At 43.1% G+C, this 20,626-nt stretch overlaps 1 protein-coding gene across 3 annotated transcripts in view; it reads left to right on the top strand.

Annotated features, from left to right (window-relative positions):
- The window catches only part of SH3BP5 (SH3 domain binding protein 5), an 84,063-nt gene that overhangs the window by 14,431 nt on the left and 49,006 nt on the right, over positions 1–20,626 (top strand). For all 3 annotated transcript variants that reach the window (XM_069770195.1, XM_069770212.1, XM_069770203.1), the window contains one exon: positions 19,663–19,827. In XM_069770195.1, the coding sequence (XP_069626296.1) occupies positions 19,663–19,827 (165 nt within the window). The remainder of the gene's footprint in view (positions 1–19,662; positions 19,828–20,626) is intronic.

The following is a 20,626-nucleotide window of genomic DNA, read 5'->3' as shown; positions in this document are numbered from 1 at the left end:
GGCATAGAAAAGGGAGGCGTGAATGCAAGCTTCATTGCTTTGAAAGCTGATGAAGCAGGAATAGGGTTGACGGGATGTGGCATGCAAGATAGTATGTGGCCACGTTGATCCTTTAAATTGCACGGCATTGTTTTGGAGCTGTTGTCTCGGGCGCTGAGGTTGATGTGTGGGGATTATTGGGCTTAATCCTCCAGACTAGCAGTGGCGTGGTAAATAGGTAAACTGCTTTAAAGCACAGTAAGCACGGTATCTACTACTCGTCTGTAACTTCCCTGAAAGCAATCCCTGTTCATGGGGCCTATGGTGTATGCTAGAGATAAACTGGTAGTGAGCTAGAGCAAAGAGAGGAAGTTAGTAACAAAGTAAGATCAAATAATTATTTATATTGTGTTAATTAGTGTGTTCAATTAAAAAAAAAAGTCTCCAAAACCCTGCCTCAAGTATGATTTTATACTTTATTACTATAAATAGCTGTGTAAGGCACAGAATGCATAGGACTTCAAGAGTTACACTTGGAAAAGTCAATGGTAGAAATGTGTACTCTGCAGTACAAAAAAATCAGATGACTTTGAGGTTTGTAACATCAGGCACTGAGAGTGAACTTTGTCCTCTGTCCTGCAGCTGGCAGCAGATTATGTCCTGAAAATGGATTTTTTTTTTTTTTTTTTTTTTCTTTTAATTCCCGGATCTTTACTGCCACTGAAGTCCGTTCAGTCATGCTGGTTCAAAGGTGCTTTGCAAGAGCACTAAAAAACCCCAAACTGCTTAAGGTCCTTAGATTTGTAGAATCACTATTTGGGTATTGGGCTTGTTAGAGAGAACCATATTTTTCTCCCAATCCGTTCGGTCATTAGCTAGGTTTAAATGCTACTTATACCACCAGATCTGCTAATTTGCTGCACACTCAATTTTCTTTTAATTCCTTGAGAACCTTGTTGGTTGATTTGGGTTTTTTTTGGGGGGTGGGGGTGGTTTTTTGGGGGGGTGGGTGTTTTGTGTTTTGGGGGGGTTGGTTTGTTTGTTTAAGCAGGGATTCCTCTTCTAACTGTTCATCTTTTTTCCATTTTCTGTTATGGAGCCAGTCATGGAACAGGGCTCCTTCTTTGTATCTGCTCAGCAGGCAGAGCTGGAAGATGGTCTCTGGTTTCCCTTTGGCTCTTTGTCTAATAAAATCTTGAAATAGAAAATGTGAGGGCCAAGAGGAACATTAGCATTGAAGGACAGTGAATCTATCTGGAAACCAGGAGATTGGAAAGCTTGGTACCAATCATCAGTAAAGCATCTGCCTAAAGAATTTTTCTAGTCTTAATTTAGTCTAGAATACTTCCGTTTAATTGGGAGCAAATTTGCTATATTAAAGTGGGGAGGAGGGGTGAATGGGTAGGCAAATATGAAACTGGAGGAATGTACCAGAATATTAGTATGTCTAGATGCCAGTCTGCATCTTTCTTTTTACTTTGATTTGTAAAACTGTAGAGAAAGCATGGGAACAGCTTGGTATTTTTCTGTTCAATTTTCTAATAACATCTAGGCTATGAAGCCTGTCTTCCTCCTCCTGTCTTTACAGTTATTTTAGAGCCTTTAGGCTGCCATAGGCACAAGGTTCTCGGTCGTTGAAACAGCTTTAATTAAACAATAAGGGAAAAATGCATGACTGTACTTGTAAGAGAAGGGGAAGTGTAGATTCTTGTTTGTTCTCAGTAAAGGGAAGTAAAAATATGACCTATAAATTGAAGTCTTCTGGGAACAAAGAACTGCATAATTAATGACATCTAGTTTGGCAGAAATGCAGTTGTCCAGAGTTACTTGCATTTAAGATGTCAGTTGTAGGGTGAGTTGCCTGATGCAAGCTGTATTTAGTCATATTGAGGAGCTTGCTTTCACTTGGCACCAGCATGATTCTCTTTTGGAAATACTTTTTTTATCTATTAAGATAAAACCCATTAAAAATGTGTGAGGTCATTGCATGTGGGGTCAGCAAAAAACAGGTCTCCAACTCAAATACTTCCCTGGAGAAGCTTTAGGACCTTGAGCCCTTTTGTCTACTCACCTTTATCCCCATCTGGTGCAATCCTGTGTTGGTAGAAGATGGTGAATTCCAAACAAATTAATTCTCCCATGCAAAAGTCCTGTAGCATCTTGTTTGTGTACTGTATGCCAAGGGAACTTCAGCTTGGCCTGTCTCAGGGTGAAACTTGCTTTGAATGAAGAGTGGCCCCTTAGCATTAGGATTTGAGTGCTTTGCCCTCTCAAGTGGTGGCATGGGGAATTGGGATGCTGTCTGTTGGCACCAAAGCGGTAATATTTGGCTTTGCTGAGACTGAAGTGAGAGCGGGCTAGTATTCTTGCCCTTGTAGATTTCATGCAACTTCTGCCAAGACAGCTTTGTTGTGATTCCTTGTTTGGTATAGTCGTGGGCCTTTTGTGTTGATTGCAGGCACACCTGACTGTTTTGGAGCATTTTGATCCAAATTTGTTGTTAATAAAATTTTAATGCATTTCTGCTGCAAGAATTTTTTTTGCATTTGGCATATCGTCTGTTCACGTTGTTCTTTAACTTATGTCATAACGCACATGTTTGATGGAAGAGTCTTGGCGTATAGAGGAGGATTGTGTATGTACACACCAATGACCATGTTGCAGCAATACGAAATTCCTATAATCCAGAAGGTGGAGGTGGTCCAGGTTCAAAGTGCTGGGAAGATCAATCTTCCCATGTCTGTTAGTTTGTTTTGGTTTGGTTTTTTCCTAGTAATCTGCTTCCCTGGCTGACTAGTCAGAGGATTAGACTTTTCTTGCCTGAAGGTAGTGGGGAAGAAGGGTGAAGTTGCCAGGAAACCTTAATGATGTAAACAACAGTGTAGGTCTTGAGCCTGTGAGGTAAGGAGTGGCTTAAGCCACTGTTGACTTAGCATTTTGCACAGCTGGGGCTGGAAAGTGCCTGCACAATAGTGTCTGAGGTAATAGAGTTTGAGAAGTGTGTTGCCTCCCTTGCGACAGCATGCTCTGGGACAGGATGCTGTGCAAAAGCAAGTTGGTCTATTGCATAAATCACTGGGCTGGTAGGAGCCGATTTTGTGCTGCTGCATGGTGTAGATAAATTACTTCATCTCTCTCTTAGTTCCCATGTAAAATGGAGATGTCAGGCTGCTGTGAAGCCAAGTTCGTTAAGAGAAGTAAAAGCACTTTGGAGTCATTGGGTGAGAGGTGCCATTAAAACACTGTTAGCCGTACGTCATCACTTGTGAACCCAGGGACAAACTGAACAGGACGACTTGCCTTTCTGCTTTGCTTCTGCTGGAAAAAAGATCTGATAAAAACATGTTCGCACCCACCCCCACAAATAAAACAATCCATGCATTTGTAGTGACCCTGACCTGAATAAGAGCTGTGGGAGTGTTGCTTTTAATTAAGTTTTAGCTCCTATTACTGAGCATTTTTTTTGCAGAGTGAGGAGTTAAGTTTTAGTCCCCAGTACTGGCTCAGGTTGGGAGTAGGTGTGGATACTTTGCTCCGCTTTAGTACTGAAGTTATTTGGGAGGGACACGGTTTTGCTTTGTAATATTCCCCCCTCCCCCCTATCTCATTTAGCTTTTACAAAAGAATGTCAGAAAACTTGTTTCAGGCAAAACCAGATGAAAGATCTGTGCTAGGTCATATTTGTATGTATCTTTCACTAAGGGACCCATTTGTAGCAACTGTTCAGAGAGCAGTATGTTGAAGGGTATGCATGTTCTGCTTCCTCTTGGGTCACTCCTCCTGGTTCAGTTTTACAACTAATTCTTCTTTTCATGTTGTTGGCACACTTTCTTAAGCAGCACCCTTTTATCTCAAAAGGCTTGGAAAAACATGCTGGAATTGGTACGTACAACGGTTCTTCCCTGCTGAAGTTCTGAGAGGAAATGCAGTTCATGGACAAACAGATTGTGTTCAGCAGGGACAGCTAACCTGTCCTGTTCACTGCGACTTCTTATGTAGTAGAGCTCCTTCCTCTCACCTCACTAATAATCTTTCTCTCATGTAATATTTTATACTGGATTGCCACATCTGTTTGAAGAAATGAGCTTAAAGAGTAAAGAATTATTAGGGGTGAGCTTTCAGATATTCAGATCCTGGCGCTCCATTCTGCCTGTCTTCACAAAACTTAGGGGAACCCAGTTACCACTGGGAATCATTTCCTCTCTCAAATGTGAATTTTGGTTGGATTTGACCAGTAGGGTCAGAAGTTAATCGTGGACACCAGTAGACCAATGTGGGTGTATAGGATTCACCTTGATTAACTTTACTTACTGAAGTGTTTGGAACCCAGTCTAAAATAATAATTTGAGCCCTTAATCACTGACTGTAATCAGCGGTGAGAGGTAGGTGCATGTGAAAAGCCTTCTGAAATATGTCCCTCCTCCTTAAATGCAGAGGAAGTTCAGACATCTCATCTTGGGTTGTTTAGCCATTTGGAAGTTGTCGGGTGAATCCTGCATCAGGTGGTTCAATGAGTCTTGTATCCAAAGTGAATCAGGATGAAAAGGAGCTGCTGTAATCTTGCAGAACTGGAACTGAGGAGGAACTGAGCCACTTGATGGTGAAGGTGGGAGGGGTGTAAGCAGATAAGAGCACACTCACCTAGTTGGAAGAGTCTTCCTCAGCAGATGAGACTGTTACCATTCTTTGCAGAAGTCGGGATTGCAGTGCCTAGAAATGAACAAAACTTTCCAAAGTGGCCATTTGCATCTCACTTTCTAGGTGTTCAGCTTGAGATGTCCGAAAGTAGTGTGGCAAATGTGGAAAGTTACAGGTGGTAACTTCCTTAGCTCAGGAGACAAAAGCTTTTAAAATTCATATAACTTGGAGGTTTGAAACTGCCAGTCGCTCTTAAGAATTAATTAGGAGCTGGAAACTGTGGTCTTGCCAGTGTCGCTTCCTGTAGCACCCAAGTTTCCCATCCAAATTTGCTCAGTGAGTGTGAGTTAATGGGATCACAACAGCTGGTTCTGCTGTGGTCAGGAGGGCAGCACTGAGTGTGTGTGACAGCTGTGGGGTCCAGATCCAACAGTGGTGGATATCCAGGTCTTCCCCTCGGGTTCTTAGGTACTGGATATGTTATCCATCAGTGTATATATTGGAAGTAGCCATGTCATAAGGAATCTCCTTTTCGATCCTACTTTTATGAGCTGAAGTCCTGATGCTCATGTTTAAGACAACAAGGAGTTACGACTGATTCGTATTATCTGGTAAGCTTATCTTGGCAAAAAAGGTGGAGGGACAGGGAACTTGAGAAGCAGAAATTAAATGTCAGCAGAACTGTGACAGACTTGCAGTGCTGTTTGGCAACTTGCCATGGAGCTAGTAAAAAGCAAAATTATTGGCACAGTTACAGCGGAACAACCAACTGACCTTGCCTGGCTGAGGAGTGTTTCTGGTTTAACTGTTTAGAAACCAAAAAACTATCTGGTAGATTCACATTTTTCAAAGCAAGGATACAGAAACTTGAAAATTGACTTTGACAAACCTTCTACAAATCCTTCCAGCTGTTTAAGAAAAGACACAAACGCCCAGAGCACTTGACTGATTTCTGTGGCTATAGTTTGGTGTTACATTGTCACTGGTAAGTAATGATTGTGCAGCACTGCTGGCAATGGACTGTTAATTCTGGTCTCTCTTACAGTTTGTTGACTTTATATATGGAGAAATCAGTAGAAAGTGATGTGTGCAGAAGTGCCCCTTTGATCGAATGAGAACAACTCCTGTCAGCGTGGGGCCAGTAACTGCCGTAGCTCCTAACAGTACTTCCACCCATGTTTGTCACGGTGGAGCCAGCAGAAGGTATTTTGTACGGACATTGCTCCTCCAGCCATTTGCAATAACCAGTCTAGGCTGGCAATATAGGTTGTGTTACTTGTGGTCTGCCCGTGCTGATAGTTTGCCCTTTTAATTGAAGATGCTGTACTGCAGCTGCACTGGTGGCTCTTGGGGAGCCTCACAGTAGTGTGAGGATAAAGGAGGTAACAATTTCTGGTTTAGGACGATGGGGTGAATGGAGCTTGCTCCCCAGGTGTGTAAATCAACCATACAGAAATGGCTGTGATTCGGTTTTGGATTACTTAGGCTGGTGGGGTGGAGAGGCCACTCAGAGGCAGGGGAGCAGCTCCCTTCCCGAACTGGGACTTACCTGTTGGTGATTGAGAAGCTTGTCTTGTCTGTGGAGCAGAGGCTGATGCGATGGCCTCGGTTAGCGCTGGGGCAGGCCAGGCATGGGAGGGAGGGAGGCAGGCAGGCAGCACGAGCCTTGCCTGGGAAGAGATGGCTGGGGTGCTCCAAGGGGAAAGGAGACATGGAGGTTGCCATGTGGGCAACTGGGGAGCCCAGCGCTGTAAAGGAATGGTAAGATGAAATGTAGGTGAGCTGTGCATGAAGTGGTGCCTAGAAGGATGAAGCACGGAGGCTGCGGGTTGTACCTGATGGCCTAAGAAGTTTTGGGTGTCCTTTTTCCCTTTCTGCTCCCTGTGGACTTGCTCTAGAGTTGAACCCCTTCTTCCCATCAACTCTTTCATTTTTTTGTTACGAAACACATCGTTAAATCTTAGGAAACCATGTCGATGTGACGTCAGTCCTCTTGTGAAATGTGGAATTCCCGTTGCTGTGGTCCCAAGGGCCGTTGTCAGTATATTAATCTCCCTTTCCACATGGTGCATGGCTGTCTGTGGGGCCAGGCATCTGCCTGAAGAGGAAATAAGCCAAGCAAGGGAATCTTGACATTAGTAATTTTATTATTGAGGGTGAGGAGTCACTTCCTGGACTTCATGTTTCATAAACTTTATTTCCAAAGTAGGATGCACTTTGGGTTAAGTAAAGAAAATGTTTTGCTGCACTCAAAATTTGATGGAGTGCCTCTTATGCTCTCTTGTCATGTTTGCACAGTTGTGATTGAAACCCTGTGAGTAGCGTGGAGGAGTTGCTACCTCACGTTCAGGTACATACGGCTCAGTGTTTCACTGCTGCCAGATGGAGTTTGTGCTCGGTGTGTTCTGTTTGCTCCACCTGAATGATTAAAACCTGTATTTTAAGTCTTGAATTATGGTTCTGTTGCATTTTCCTTCAGGCCAAAGTTGTGACGAAGCCTAGGAAGCAGGGAGCTCAGGGAGACTTACCTGGGTCAACCAGCTGGGTTTTGCCTGGCTGATTTATTAGCATTGTTATTTATTGTCTTAAACTTTAAGACCTCAGTTTTACATCTGTGTTCTGGCTCTGTCATTTAGTTGAGCAGTGTGATATTTGAGTGTCTCAAACTAGCTGTCCTTAAACTGCTGAGAAGATAATAGATGTTGCCTGGTCGGATTTGAAAAGTTACGCCAAAGATCCGATCTGTGAAGGAAAGCTCCCTCATGCGTTTGTCTTCCCATCAGCCCTGCTAATGCAGGATAGTAGGTCAGTGTGACTGGCAGGTTTCTACCCTCTTAATTCTGAGCAGCTGGAAATCTGCCCCGTGTTTGGGAACGCTAACAGCTGCTACTTCACAGATGAACTGAACAAAATCCTTACCTGATTCATATTTAATGCTCTGTTACTTATTTCCTGGAGACTAGGTGGCATCTGTAGCAAACCCATCTGCAAATACTATGTTCTTGGCACCTTTGGATAGTAGGAACTAATTTTTAGCTACTTGGTTGTTGAAATATCTGTATCAATAAATTCTGCGCATATATGTACCCCCTCTAAAAGTTAGACCACCTGTGTCTATCTATGCTTTCTATGCCTTAGTGAATAGGTCTAGTTATTTTGGGTTGGTATTTATACATCCTACATTTTTGTTTTATGTGAGCACTATTCTCTTGATGGATGATTAGTTTATATAAGCTATTGATGCAAAAACTGTAATTGGTCTTTTTGTCATTAGTAGATGATGTGCCTTGGAGGGCTCCATTATTTAAATTTGTTAGCTGTGCACTGTAAATTAGAGGTTCTTCCCTCTTCTGCTTTTCTTCCCAGAAGTAGAAGAAAATACTGTTTTCAACTAAGTGTTTTGAGGAATTTATCTAGAAGAGATGAAAAAAAAATTACTTTCTCTTTTTTGGTGTCTCTTTCTCCCACTTCCTCCAACCCCACAAAGCATCCATCAGTTCTTAGCTGTTCTGGATGGCAGCAATACAAAGCCAGCTAGCTGTTCAACCTCCTCTCCATTAACTGTCAGGAATGCAATGAACTAATTATTTTCCCTACCCTTCAAGAATGGTTTTTCGTGTTCTTCTTCTGTTGTGAAATACTGGAAGTGTTGTGCAAGTAGGTCTGAAATATTGGAATACTGGGGTAAGTTGGTGTAGAAATGCCCTCCATTCTTTGGAGTAACAAGGAGAGGGCTAGGGCAGGAAAGTTTGGGGTTTTTTTGTTAGATGTCAGCTGATTTAGGCAGAAAGTAGTGATACAGGTGATCTGGCTATTATGCTTAATCACAGATGCAATGGCAGATGCTGGAACTGGCAAGAAGGTGTAAGCAGTTCCCAAAGGGTGCTGTGATGTGAAAATAGAGATGAATTCCTTTTTCCTCTGTTGTTGTCTGAAGATTTGATTAACATCATTTTGCATCCTCTCCAATTTGGCAAAAAACAAGAGATTTAGATAGCTTTGCATAGCTGTAGCACTTTGCATAGCTATTGCCAAGAGGCAAATCTACAGCATTTGAAAAACCCCCAATAATTTAAAGGAAAGATTGCCTTGCTTTGTTCTCTCTCACTATTTCCTCTCCCAATCTTTTCTGGCCACTAGTAAAGGCTATTTCAAGAGATTGTAAGCCACAGACAGGATCATCTGTTAAAAATAGTAGCTGGCATTTGAGCCTGGGTGACTTGAGGTCAGGGTGATATCCTATGTACCTGTTTTGCGTGCTAATCGCTCAGGTATGACTGCTGAAGGCAGCACAAGTCTTCCAACTTTTTGGAAGTTGTTCAGCTACCCCAATCGTTATTGTGTACAGTGGTCTAAATAGGTGGGAGTTTATTATGAAGTGATAAATGCTCAAGCTAGGGGCTGCTGCCAAAATAAATCTGATATGGATGTTGGTTACTGCCTTCTGGGTGTTTTTCATTATGACTTCTAGTAAAACAGTACAAATTTATGAGCTCTTGTCTGTTCTGGCTGAAAAACATTATCTGAAGAGTCTTAATTCCTCTGTAGCATGTGTGGGAACGGCTGTGCATTGACTCAGTTTCTGTAAGAAAAATCTCTCTTAATTGCAGCAAACTTGCAATTCTACTGTTAGAAAATAATTTTTGCTGCCAGAATGTGGAAGAAATGTCCGTCTTTTTTAGCTGTGTCTGCTTCTGATGTCTGGTGTTTTTTCCACTTGGCAAAGGGTGCTAATGGTTTGTTCTTAAAGTAGGATTTTATTGCTGTGAAGTGGAAATGAAATTTTGTCTGTTCCTGCTGCTACCTAGACTTTTTTCCTTCAAGGAATGGACTTAGCCCTTCATTTGTCCAGGACAACACCCCCCACTTTTCCTTTAAGTGAAGCAAGCCTGTTATTCACATGTGCTGTGGAATTGTATAATTCCACTAGGAAAAAAACTGAAGGGTCAAGAGATTAATTATCTTCAGCAGATCCCTTAGGAAAAAGACTGTCACAAAAGTAGCTGTGAGCGTGCAGTCAAAGATGTACAAGGTCAGCCTGGGCCTTTCTTCCAGAGCATGTCCTTGCTATTGAGGATGGGCAGTTGCTGGTGGGTGTGAGGCTTTCTGGGGACTGGGAGAACACGTCCAGAACAGCCTATCGCTCAGGTGAAACTCCTGCCCATGCGTCTTGTCTTTGCTTATGTCGGTATGCATGCATGCACAAGACGTGCTTTCAGAACCAGGCTGTCAATCCCTTGCCAACCCTCTGGAAACTTCTACTTACAAACATTTCCTGCTTTGGTGGCAATTAGGTGAGACAACGATCCCGTGTTTCTTCTGAATGTATCTGTTGCATCTGTATGTGCTGAACGTTATCTCGGATAATTAGTAAAATCCACTAAGGCAGGCGATGTATATCTTGCAGCGTGTATTTGTGGGAGTTTGTTCCTTGCTTCAGTATTTGATTTCAGTGAAGGAGACTACTGCGAGGTGCAGGTGAGCGTGTTGAGCCTCTGTAAACCTAGAAACCAGCTGTAAACCCTAGACTCATTGAGTCACTGCCTAAGCTCTCAGAATGCAGGTGCATACTGGAGGGAGGATTATCTTGATATTTTTCTCTCTTAATAAGATGTTTTACTTTGGAGAGGAAAAACCTGTACATATTCTATGATTCCATCTTCCAGAAGCCAGCAGCCTTATAATTTTGGCCACAAAGAAATGCACAACTAACAAGCCTGTGTCTGAATGGCATTAGGATGAACAATTTGTCATATTCTGGTGCCATAGACTCCTTAATTAATGTGAGTAACTCCAAGCAGACCAGCATCTCACAACAACCTCATGAAAAATGAGGGAGGGCCAAAAGGCTTGGTGTAGTATCTCCCATACAATCTCCATGCCCAAATGAGCATCGTCTCTCTACTCCTGTGAGGCAAGGAGCTAGATCAATTAAAAACAGCAAGGAGTCCTGTAGGCTTCAAATGACTGAGTGCACAGTGGTGATAATCGGCTCACATTCACATCGGTGACATTCTTGCCCTCGTTGCACAAGATGCTAGTGTACAGCCTAGATGGGAGCCACCAGAGAACAGAGAAGGGCTGGCAGCGGATTTTTTTTGTCCAGTCCGGCCTTGGCCTTAACAGTGTTTAAGGAGATTGTATGTTTAGATAGTTTCTTTCTCATTTCCTTCCATAGCTCCTAAAGAAGGGAAGTGGGATTCTGTCTTTGAGGAGACCAACTGTCTGTATGCTGGTAACAGCAGTAGCTAATGAAGTGAGCTGCTGGTTGTGCCCTGAACTTTTTGTCTCCTGGAATACAGCTTGTGATCCTGTCTTAAGGGAGTTACACATATCGCCTAACTTCAGCACACAGCTAGATGCCTCTCAAAACATGCTTTGTAGGTCTGCTTTTATTTCCTGGACCTGTTTATAGACTACAGGTTTACCAGGAAAATAAAACAGAGCCAGGAGTCAGGTCAGTTCTATAACATTAAGCTGTTAGAAGAGGAGGGAGGGGTGGATGCATGGATGGTACCAAAAAGCCCAGCACAAGAACAAGACACCTAATCAAAAGCGGAGACTAAGGGACATCTGGTTATTATTTTCCACAGGCATTTCATTAGTTGTGCAGGAGGGAGGAAACGATCTGTGCTCCAAAAAGCTCTAGCAAGGCTTATTTTCACCTTCTCCTCCCCTTCGCCTTCTCCACCCTAATAAAAATCTTCAAATCTGCTGTTGAAAAAGCAAATTTTAACCTATGCACAACTTTATAGCTTTTCAATAAACAGCTTAAAGAATGCAAGGGTGTTTCAGACTCTTGAGAGACTGTATTGTCTGTCAGTAATACAAACAGTCATCACAGATTAATACATAGCTCACAAAGCCTCAGAGATCTGCCAAAATGAGGTCACTCCCGAGGCTTTGGATTTTATAAGTTGTTTATAAGCATCTGTACATGGGATATAAGCATCTATAGCAAGAAGGAGTTTCTGGTTTTTTACTACCTCTCAGTTCTGGTTTATCTTGCAGTTTTTAGTCTGTAGGGAGAGGGGAAAGGAAGGTCATGGTCCTTAAAAAAAGCAAACAAAATCCCCACCCCCCAACTGCACCACTAGTCTGATTATTCAAGAAAATAAATGCGTGGGCCTGAGAATTCAGTATCACTGCAAATTTTTTGCCACTATGTTCTTTGTTTTTTGAGAAACTGTAAGAAAACATGGTGGTATTTGATAGAAATGCTGGCTGTACAGGACCTCTGGAGGTCATCTAATCCCAACCTCCAGCTCAAAGCAGAACTGTCACCATCGCTGGATTGTATCAACCATGGCTTTGCCAAGTCTTGAAAACCACCAGAGATGGAGATTTGTAACCCCTCTGGGTAACCTGTCTGTGGGTCACACTGCCCTCCTGGTAAGACAGACTTACTTAATGTGCAACCTGAACTTCTAAGCTGCCATCTGTGGCTGTTGCTCCATGTTACATCATCCAGTACGGCTGAGAAGCATTCATGTCACTCTGTCATCTTTGCAGTTCCCCTTCAAATTTTAGCTGGCAGCTAATTAGATTACGCCTTAGTCTTTTGCCTGCTAGACTAAAAAAGCCCACATCCCTCAGCACTCCTTGTAGGAGTCATCGTAGGCCTCTGGACCCTGTCTTGACATCCCTCTTGAACTGGGGGGCCAGGATGTAGTATTCAGTGTGCAACCTCACCAGCACTGAGTGGGGAGGAATGATAACTTCCCATGACTGGCCAGCCGTGGCCCTCTTAATGTAGCCTAGCACGTGGTTTGCCTTACAACAGGAGTGCATGTTGTCAGCTTTTTCAGCCTGACACCTGTTGTAACACGCAGGTCCTTTCTGGCAGGGCTGATCTTCCCATCTGTGCTGATCATGGGATTATTCCACCGCAGGTGCGGGACTCTACATTTCTCCTTGTTGAACCTTGTGAGGTTTCTCTTGGCCCAGTTGAGTTTCACAAGGTCAATCGGGGTTGAGGTTCTGCCATTTGCCTCTTCAACTACCTCCTCTAACTTAGTATTGTCCGCAGATTTGCTGGGGGTGCAGCTGTGCCTGTATCAAGACTGTTATTAGGATGTTCAGCATTATGGGCCCTTGTGTTGATGTCTGGGCTGCTCTTCTTGTTACTGGCTGCCAGCTGCATTGAAACAGGTTGACGAAAACTGGAGCCAAAATAGCAGCACTCAGCGACTAGTTACTGTGAATGCCGCGAGCCCTTAACAGCTTTTACCTTGTAGGCGTCTGAATTATTGAATCCACTACAGTGGTGGGCAAGACAGGTATGCCGCACTCAACGGGTGGTCATCCTGCTGTCCTCATCCCTGCCAGAAGCTTATGCAGGATGCTGCGGTGTGGTCACTGCGATCAGTGATCCCTGAAGACAGGCACTGATACAGCAACTCTGCTGGGTGACTGATGGAGGAAAGTTCGTGTTTTTAAACATGTTCCCTGTTGTACTTTGCACAGCAAATGAACCGTGTGATGTTGTTAAAAGAATGGAAACATCTGAAACTTGCCTCTTGCTGAAGAGCGTGACTGGAACACAGTTAATCGTTATCTATTTGGTAGTAAGCAAGTATGTGTTGCTGGTAGCAATTAAACTATTGTTTTAAAGATTAATGAGTGGGAGAGACATGGGTTTCACAGTAACAAACAAGTGCCTTTTAGAGCAAAGGCCTTGGGCCAGCACGTGGTGTGCTGGTGCCTTGTTCTGAACAGCAACCGTGTGTTCCCTTCATGCTCCAGCTTACAGTGATTTTGTAAACAGAGATTCTTCGTGCCTTCTATTGGCAAAAACACAAAGATGCTGAAATAAAGTGGGTGTCAACACCTTGGCAGTGCAGGTTGAGATCGGTTCACCTGGATAAATGAGAGGCCAATTTTGTAAACACCTGAAAATAACCAAACTTTGCTGACTGCCGTTTCTAGTGGGAAATTTGCTGGTTGTGTTAGTGATGTCCTTTTCATGAATTTATCAACACTTGTGGTCTGGTCCTCTGGTGAGGGAGGCTGGCCGAGGGCAGAATTCTGTAGCAGGCTTGGCCCCGCAAAATGTACCCTCTGCATCTATTTCTGGCAACCTACCTTGGCTGTTAGCTGCGTGCACGTGTGCTCACTGGTCAGAGGCTGGGCAGTGTCTACCAGGGTATGTTAGATGTCAGCTAACCTTGGACGAATGCTATAGCTGTGTTGCACCATGTTTTGGTGTCAGTGATACTGTGCAGTCCCAGATAACTCGGTAGGCAAAAACAAAAATTGGAGCTGAGATGAAATGAGGAAGAGGAGTATATATCTTGGTTGATGTTAATGCAGAAGATTCAAACTATGTGTGGCAGGGTGGGAAAAATCCTCTATTAGGTCAGCTGGGCAAGGGCTCTGGCTACAAAGGGGGATTGGGGCAATAAAAGCTATGTGGACTAAACAGAAAATTGTATTTCATAACTAAAGAGTACAGGGTTTTCTGCTTTGAAAGTAGGCAAGCAGATGTGTCTAATGCTGGCCTGAAAATCTGTCTGTATGCCACTGCCAATTGTAGAAGAATGATTGCATTTTTAAAAGTGCCTGGTTTTGTTTTCTTCTATTAGCTTGCGACAGCCTAGCTTTTTTGGTTTCATCACTGTCTTTAGCTAACAATATAATCCAGCTGTTGTGCGTGGTTCCCTTCTGTGCAAGGCCCTGTGTAGACTAAGCACGAGGGTGCAGCTTTTATCCCCCACCAAAAGGGATTTGTCAGGACTGAGCTCCTTTCAGCCACACATTAATAGCTTGCTGTTATGAACCCTGTTAGTACCCCTTTAATTTTACATCGTTTTTTATTTTAAAAGTTGACGTATTTGATATTGCAGTGCTCCATTTGCTTCTGCGAGCGCTGCTACCGTGTGCTACCACCTCTTTGGGAGCTGGCTGCGAAGTTTGGGGCGGTGCGAATCGGAGCCAGGGAGATCAGCGGCAGGTGATCTGATGAGAGGAGATCGCCTGTGCGGAAGAGCAGCGGGGTGGATAGCGGCGAAGAGAAAGCTCTCAGCCATGAGGAGAGGTAGAGAGGAGGGGGCTGGGTGGGCAGCGCAGGACTCTTGGGCGTGCTGCTTGTTTTCGGGGGGGGATTTACTGCTGTGGGAGGCTCGGTTGTAGCGGGTCGCTTGTGGAGTATTGAGTTGAAGTGGAGGGATGAACACAGTGGCAGAAAGAGTTGGTGGTCTGCGCAGGTGGCGTGCGACAGACTGCTGTGACGGTGAGATTCTCCTTAGCTGAGATCTCTGTGGCCGCTTAATTGCGTTTCTCAAGGGGTCCTATTTTATATTTTACTCTAACAGGGGAAGGGTCTGCAGTGGTGAAGACGTTCAGCTGAGTTTCCTGGCAGAAAGCACTGATGATGAGGCACAAGGAGCTCCCAGTCACTGCGGCAGTGGGAGCTGGGGCACAGGTTCCCCAGTTCCCAAGGTGTCGAGGCTTCCTTGTTTTCAGTAAAGGGTTTCACTGGCCTAGCTCCTGACTCTTTTGAAAGAGATGCTCACTTTTATATCAGATAGACTCCATCAAGCACCAGCAATGTGGGTGATAGGCAGAAAGTTGACAGCCCACTTGCCTCCAACCTCCCTCGGAGATTTTTGTCCTCACCCCTAGTACATTTTCCCTCGTGCTACCCCAGGGCTAAACCTTTCTCAACTCGAACACCAGTTTGTGCGTGAAAGCAAAATAACCTAGTTTTCAGCTGTTCATTTGAACTTTGAATTCTGGTCTTTTGAGAGAAACAAGCGCTGTCTAAAATGAAGTTCATACACAGTGTCAGGAGGTTGGATGGAGACGTGAGCTCCTGTTGTTCTCTGTGGTTTTAAAAGCACATGAAGAACATGGCTACAATCTCCTTCATCAAACTGAGTGACCTGCAGGCTTGAGACTGAAGAGTGCAAGAGCAATCTGTCGGTGATGGTGCAGAACTACTTGTATGTGCTGGAGGGAGTTTTAAATGAAAGCTAATTATTGAGTAACTGTACTAACTAAGTGTTTTGAGTATCCTTCCTCACATTGGCAAAACCACAAACCTGTTGATGTTTCTCTGATGACTAATGTCTCATTCTTTACTCTAGTATTTGGCTTTTTTCTTTCCCAGGCTTTCAGTGAGTTGCTTAAAATAAAAGACTGTAGACTGACTTCAGCTAACTGTTGAAGCTAAATTGCTATTTGGACTAACTCTTTTGCTTAAACCAAAAAGCATTGTGTGTTCCAAAACAGTGTTTCCAAATGGCCATTGCAGAGTAGCATTTAACAAATGCAGCTGCGAGAGAACGGTTTTGTTTCAGTTTTCCATTTGCCCACACAGTTAACGGGGCATAAAGCTGAATGTGGCCAGAGTTATGGGCCTGCCTGTTAACAGCTTCAGCTGTCAGTGTCCTACAGGTCCAGGTGCAAGTAGAAATCTAGCTGAACTGTAAATTTAGCTTCTGGTTTTCTTACCATAGAGAACATTTTTCCGCTGTGCAGCCAATTGTGCTTTAGAGGCTTCATCAGAGGAGCTACTAGTACTGCAAGCTGAAATGAATGTTGTTTTCCATGGGGATTTAGTAACTGAGCTCCTAATGCTCTGCAGACTTTTTTGCTGGCTTAGATGTGTTGATCCCTGCCCCAGGTATCTGTGCCAACAGAAACTTTCAAGTGCTGATGCAGTTACAGTGAGAAAACTGTACTTCTGTGTTCGCATTCCCCCTGGGATCTGGTTTTAGTAGAGTTTCGAAAGCAGTTACTTGCTGGTGCAGTTCTGCCTGTGCTAGGAATAGGTTGCCAGTCTGTTTTCCTGTGTTTGTAAGTTGTTTCTTGCACGGGCAGGCCCACTGCTGCAGCAGGGCAGCCGTGGAGCTGAAGCCTTCACTGGGGCTAGGCTTTGACAGCCTTATTGCCTGGAAGTTATTGGGACCTGGCTGTCTCTCATAGGGTCTTCCATGAATATCAGTCCTGCTCTTCCTCCCAACATTCTCAGCACTGTTCTGCAGTACTTGGTGTGGCTCTTACTGGAGTCTTGGATTTTATTTCACTTTTAAAAATCCCATCTCAAACTATTTTAATGGAAAACTTTCGGTCTTTATTTGCATTTGATCCCTTTACTAGCATACGTCAAACTTAGTGGAAGAAAAAATAAAAACTTGTGAATTTTCGGAGAATTCAGCAGAGGATATTTTCAGGACTAAGATTTGGGCTTCTCGCTCTGTCCTTTGTTGGAAGCTTAGGTTGAACCTTGTTTAAACATCCTCAGGTGGCTTTCCTGTGCCTGGTGGATACCATGGTTTAGGTCAGTTAGTGGCTAAATCAGAATACTCTTTAGCCAGGCTTATTCTGAATTTATAAAATGTGTTAATACATTTGAAACAGGCAGCTGGTGACTGGGGTGGTGAGGAGATGTAATGTATGGGTTTTTTTCTTTGACTTTCTAAGAGACCGTATTAACGTTGAATTTACACCAGCATGCCGTTCATCCACTAATATTGGCTCAAAGCTCTGCAAAGGGATGTGCAGTCCTGCATGGAAATTAACACTTTAATGCCCTGGCTCTTCACAAAGGCTTTAGGCAGGGTGGTGTGTTGTAAGTTGCCTGAAAGCAGCAAAGGGCATGGTTAGAGGAATTTCTCTTCTGTGGAAAATGCCAGCAGCCACTTCAGAAGGAAGTGCATCCGGGACTTTGGCTGGAAGGAAGTTACTGCACTGATTGTGATGACTTTGATTTCCCTCCCCAGCTAGTAGCTGAAGGACTTCTGACATGTAACTCCTATTTTTCCACGGTCACTCTGGAGTGAAGTGCCCCTTTGTGTGATAGGAGGAAGTAAGAAGGGCTTGCTGCTATTTCAGGACATTGTGAGGGAAACTTAGTGTGCTTTATTTCCTTTTGAGACTTCTGTTTAAATTAGGAGTCTGTCTCCCCTGCCATGGGGCAGGGAGGGAAGGGTTTTTCCCATTACCTTTACAAATAACTGTGGTGTCTCAAGTATTTGATACAGCTGTTGTTGAGGAGGCATAGCCAGCTTCTTTGCTGGAAAAATGCACCATTGTTCTACTTATTTCCCATTTTGTATCAGGGATTTTTAGCCACTTCCCAGATGACCACTGCTTCTTCACACTAAAACCTCTTCCTTTATTCATAAGACTTCATCTTCCTCAATTTAGTATTCTGTATGTCAGAGTCCTTTCCCGTTTCAGCCTCAGACTCCTTCTCTGTATATCATGACATGTAAAGTTTTATTTGTTATTTTGTTCTGTCAGTCGTGTCTTGTCAAAGACATTTCCCATAGGTATAAACTGGGTAATTAATTTTTTTTAAATCACTGAAGCGTAAACAAAAACTGTCTTGACAGTGCTGGATATTCAATTAATTGAATGTGAAGCTTACATTTGAAGGGCGGTGTTTCAGTGCAAAACAGCTCAGAAATACTCCTATAGATAGAAATTTATGAAATATATAACATAGAAAAGTTCAGGTAAAGATTTTACTTTTGAGCTAAACAAGGTATTTGTGCATCAACCTCAAAAGGGCTCTAGAGCAGTAAAGTGCTGATACAATTAAGAGACAGCAAATGAACACAAAAGCTTCAGAAATAAAAAAATTTCTGATGAAGGAAAACAGTGTGAAACCTGCATGTTTGAAAGCCTGAATGTTAAAATTGCTAGTCATTCAGTGATAACTATAAAAAGAGAGGACATCTCTATCTTAAAAACTCCTCCCCAAAACCCAAACCACAACAAACAAACAAAAAAATCCCAACCAACCAACCAACCAAAACTCAGCCAACACCAGTAATTTGTTTATGGATATTCTATGTCTATTTGTTGTAGAGTCACCTATTTTGAACATTTAAGACTTGTCAATGGTACTAAAGTGCAACACTGCAAGACTGCTGAACTCTGTGATGGCTTTTGTCACCATGGTACCACTGAAACCTGCAGTATGCCTGGCATTATTTCTGCTTGATTGGCTGCTCTCCCTTTTTGGGCTGAACAGGCAAGGGCTTGCTGCTGTGTTAGGGACCCTGGAGGGCTGATGCTCAGGTGTGAAAAACGGAGGTGGCTCCAGCCAGCAAGATGGGATGTGAGCATTTTACTTGAGGACTGTTCAGAATGGGATTTGGATATGGTGAGAACCTTGTTACAGCCTTCAGGAGAGGTGAGGGTGGTCTGTAAATGCAATGTCTTGGAGAATTTTTCTTGGTCCAGAAAAAAGAGATCACAGCCCATTGATTAGATGGCTTTAACCTGTGCTTGCTTGGCTGGGAAGGTTGTATATTGTTTGGGAGGAGTCTTTGCTCTCACAGCAAGAACCATATAGTTCATCAGAAGACTCTTTTCTCCGCTGCTTTCATGCAGACACTTGCCAGTGCTTCCTTCAAGCTCAGACTTTGTGTTATTTTGCTGAAAAGAAGCAGCAGTTTCCAAAGGACATAGCAGGGCCTTTATCTGTGTTTCACATGCATTGCTAATTTCCTTGGTTACCTCAGTGTCTCTGTACTGGGGACTTGCTACACCAGTTCTGTCCCAGCAATAAATAACAAAGTAGAAGAATGTCCACAGAATTAGCAGCCACCTTCTCAGAAAACTTGTTTATGCTTTAGAGCAATGTAATACTTCCAAAACATTTTCTCAGCATTATTAATGGTGCACCAGATAAAAATCCACCCTGACTAAACTCGAGGAGTGCCATTCTTAATGAATTCTTGACATGCTACAAGTTTGCTATTGCGTTTTCTTTTGTTATGTTTGTCGGTGATTTAAACCTACCTCGTAAGGTATTTATCTCTCAGCCAGGTGCTTATTTGTAGGCCATCAGCTGTGCGTTTTTTGATTACAAACACCATGAGACAGTTCTTTGCAAATTACCTGTTTGGGTGGGAACTGCTGTCTTAGCAGGACTTACTCCAGCGAGGAGATATGTGTCACTTCCAAGTAAAAGGTTGGGAAACAGTAATGCTGGTGTGGTGTTTTTAAAGTCCCGGGATTAGTGTGGTAGATCTTCTAAATGTGACCGTGAGGGTTCCTTTGTCTCTGATCCCAGCTTCTCTTTTTTAGGCACAGCTGGAAGCTCAGAGGGCGACTCAGGATTTTCAGAGGGCCACTGAAGTGCTGCGTGCTGCGAAAGAGACCATTTCACTTGCTGAGCAGAGGCTACTGGAAGATGACAAACGTCAGTTTGACTCTGCCTGGCAAGAGATGCTCAACCATGCTACTCAGAGGGTAATACAAACTTGCCCCAGCATCTGTCTTTTTCATATTTTGTGTTCTCCTGTGGTGTATGAGGCCTACTTTCTGAAAGACCAAATTTTTGTATTGCTCCAGATAAATGACATGTAGGAAATGAAGCTACAGAAAATTACAAAGCCTAAGGTTAAATTATTTGGGCCTTGGGCTACAACTGGGAAAACTATAGTTCTATCTGGCTGTGCTAGTAGCTAGTGGAATAGATCTAAAGAAGAAAAAAGTTACCACCTATGTAATAGGGATAAACAATGTCTTAAGGCATATCTGCATTTGGAGTTATGCCAGAATAATTGCACAGGGATGGCTGTTCCTGAATACACATGTTATGGAAACTCTTACTCTGGAAAAACAGGGACATGTTCCAATTTTAGTATAACCTGTTCTTAGTATGGAGTCAGTTGAACAAGGCATTTCGCTTTGGAAACATGTATTTGAATGTAGAATTACTCAAAAATGTGTGCTGCATTTTAAGCTTGCACACTGCTCTATCCTGAATTAACTTTCAAATTAATACAAGGTCTTACCTCCTTTGTAAAGTCTTTTTAAATCTACAGAAGAGATGCACTGTCTAACAATGAAAGGTGGTATTCATTTTAGCAGCTGTCAAGAAGAATTTTCCTGTCATTTGCTGTGTCTTTTTTTTTCCTGTTTAAAAAAAAAAGGCAGAAAGGTGGGTTTTTTTAAACATGAAAGAACCAAAAATAGAAGTTAAAAACCTTTGTTCTGTCAGAGTTCCCTTAATACGGCAGTGAAGCTAAACTTGCTATTCCAAATA

This window comes from Haliaeetus albicilla, chromosome 2, assembly GCF_947461875.1.
Source record: "Haliaeetus albicilla chromosome 2, bHalAlb1.1, whole genome shotgun sequence".
Classification (NCBI taxonomy): domain Eukaryota; kingdom Metazoa; phylum Chordata; class Aves; order Accipitriformes; family Accipitridae; genus Haliaeetus; species Haliaeetus albicilla.
The sequence above is the reverse complement of the archived record's forward strand: the minus strand, read 5'-3'. Positions and strand labels throughout refer to the sequence as shown.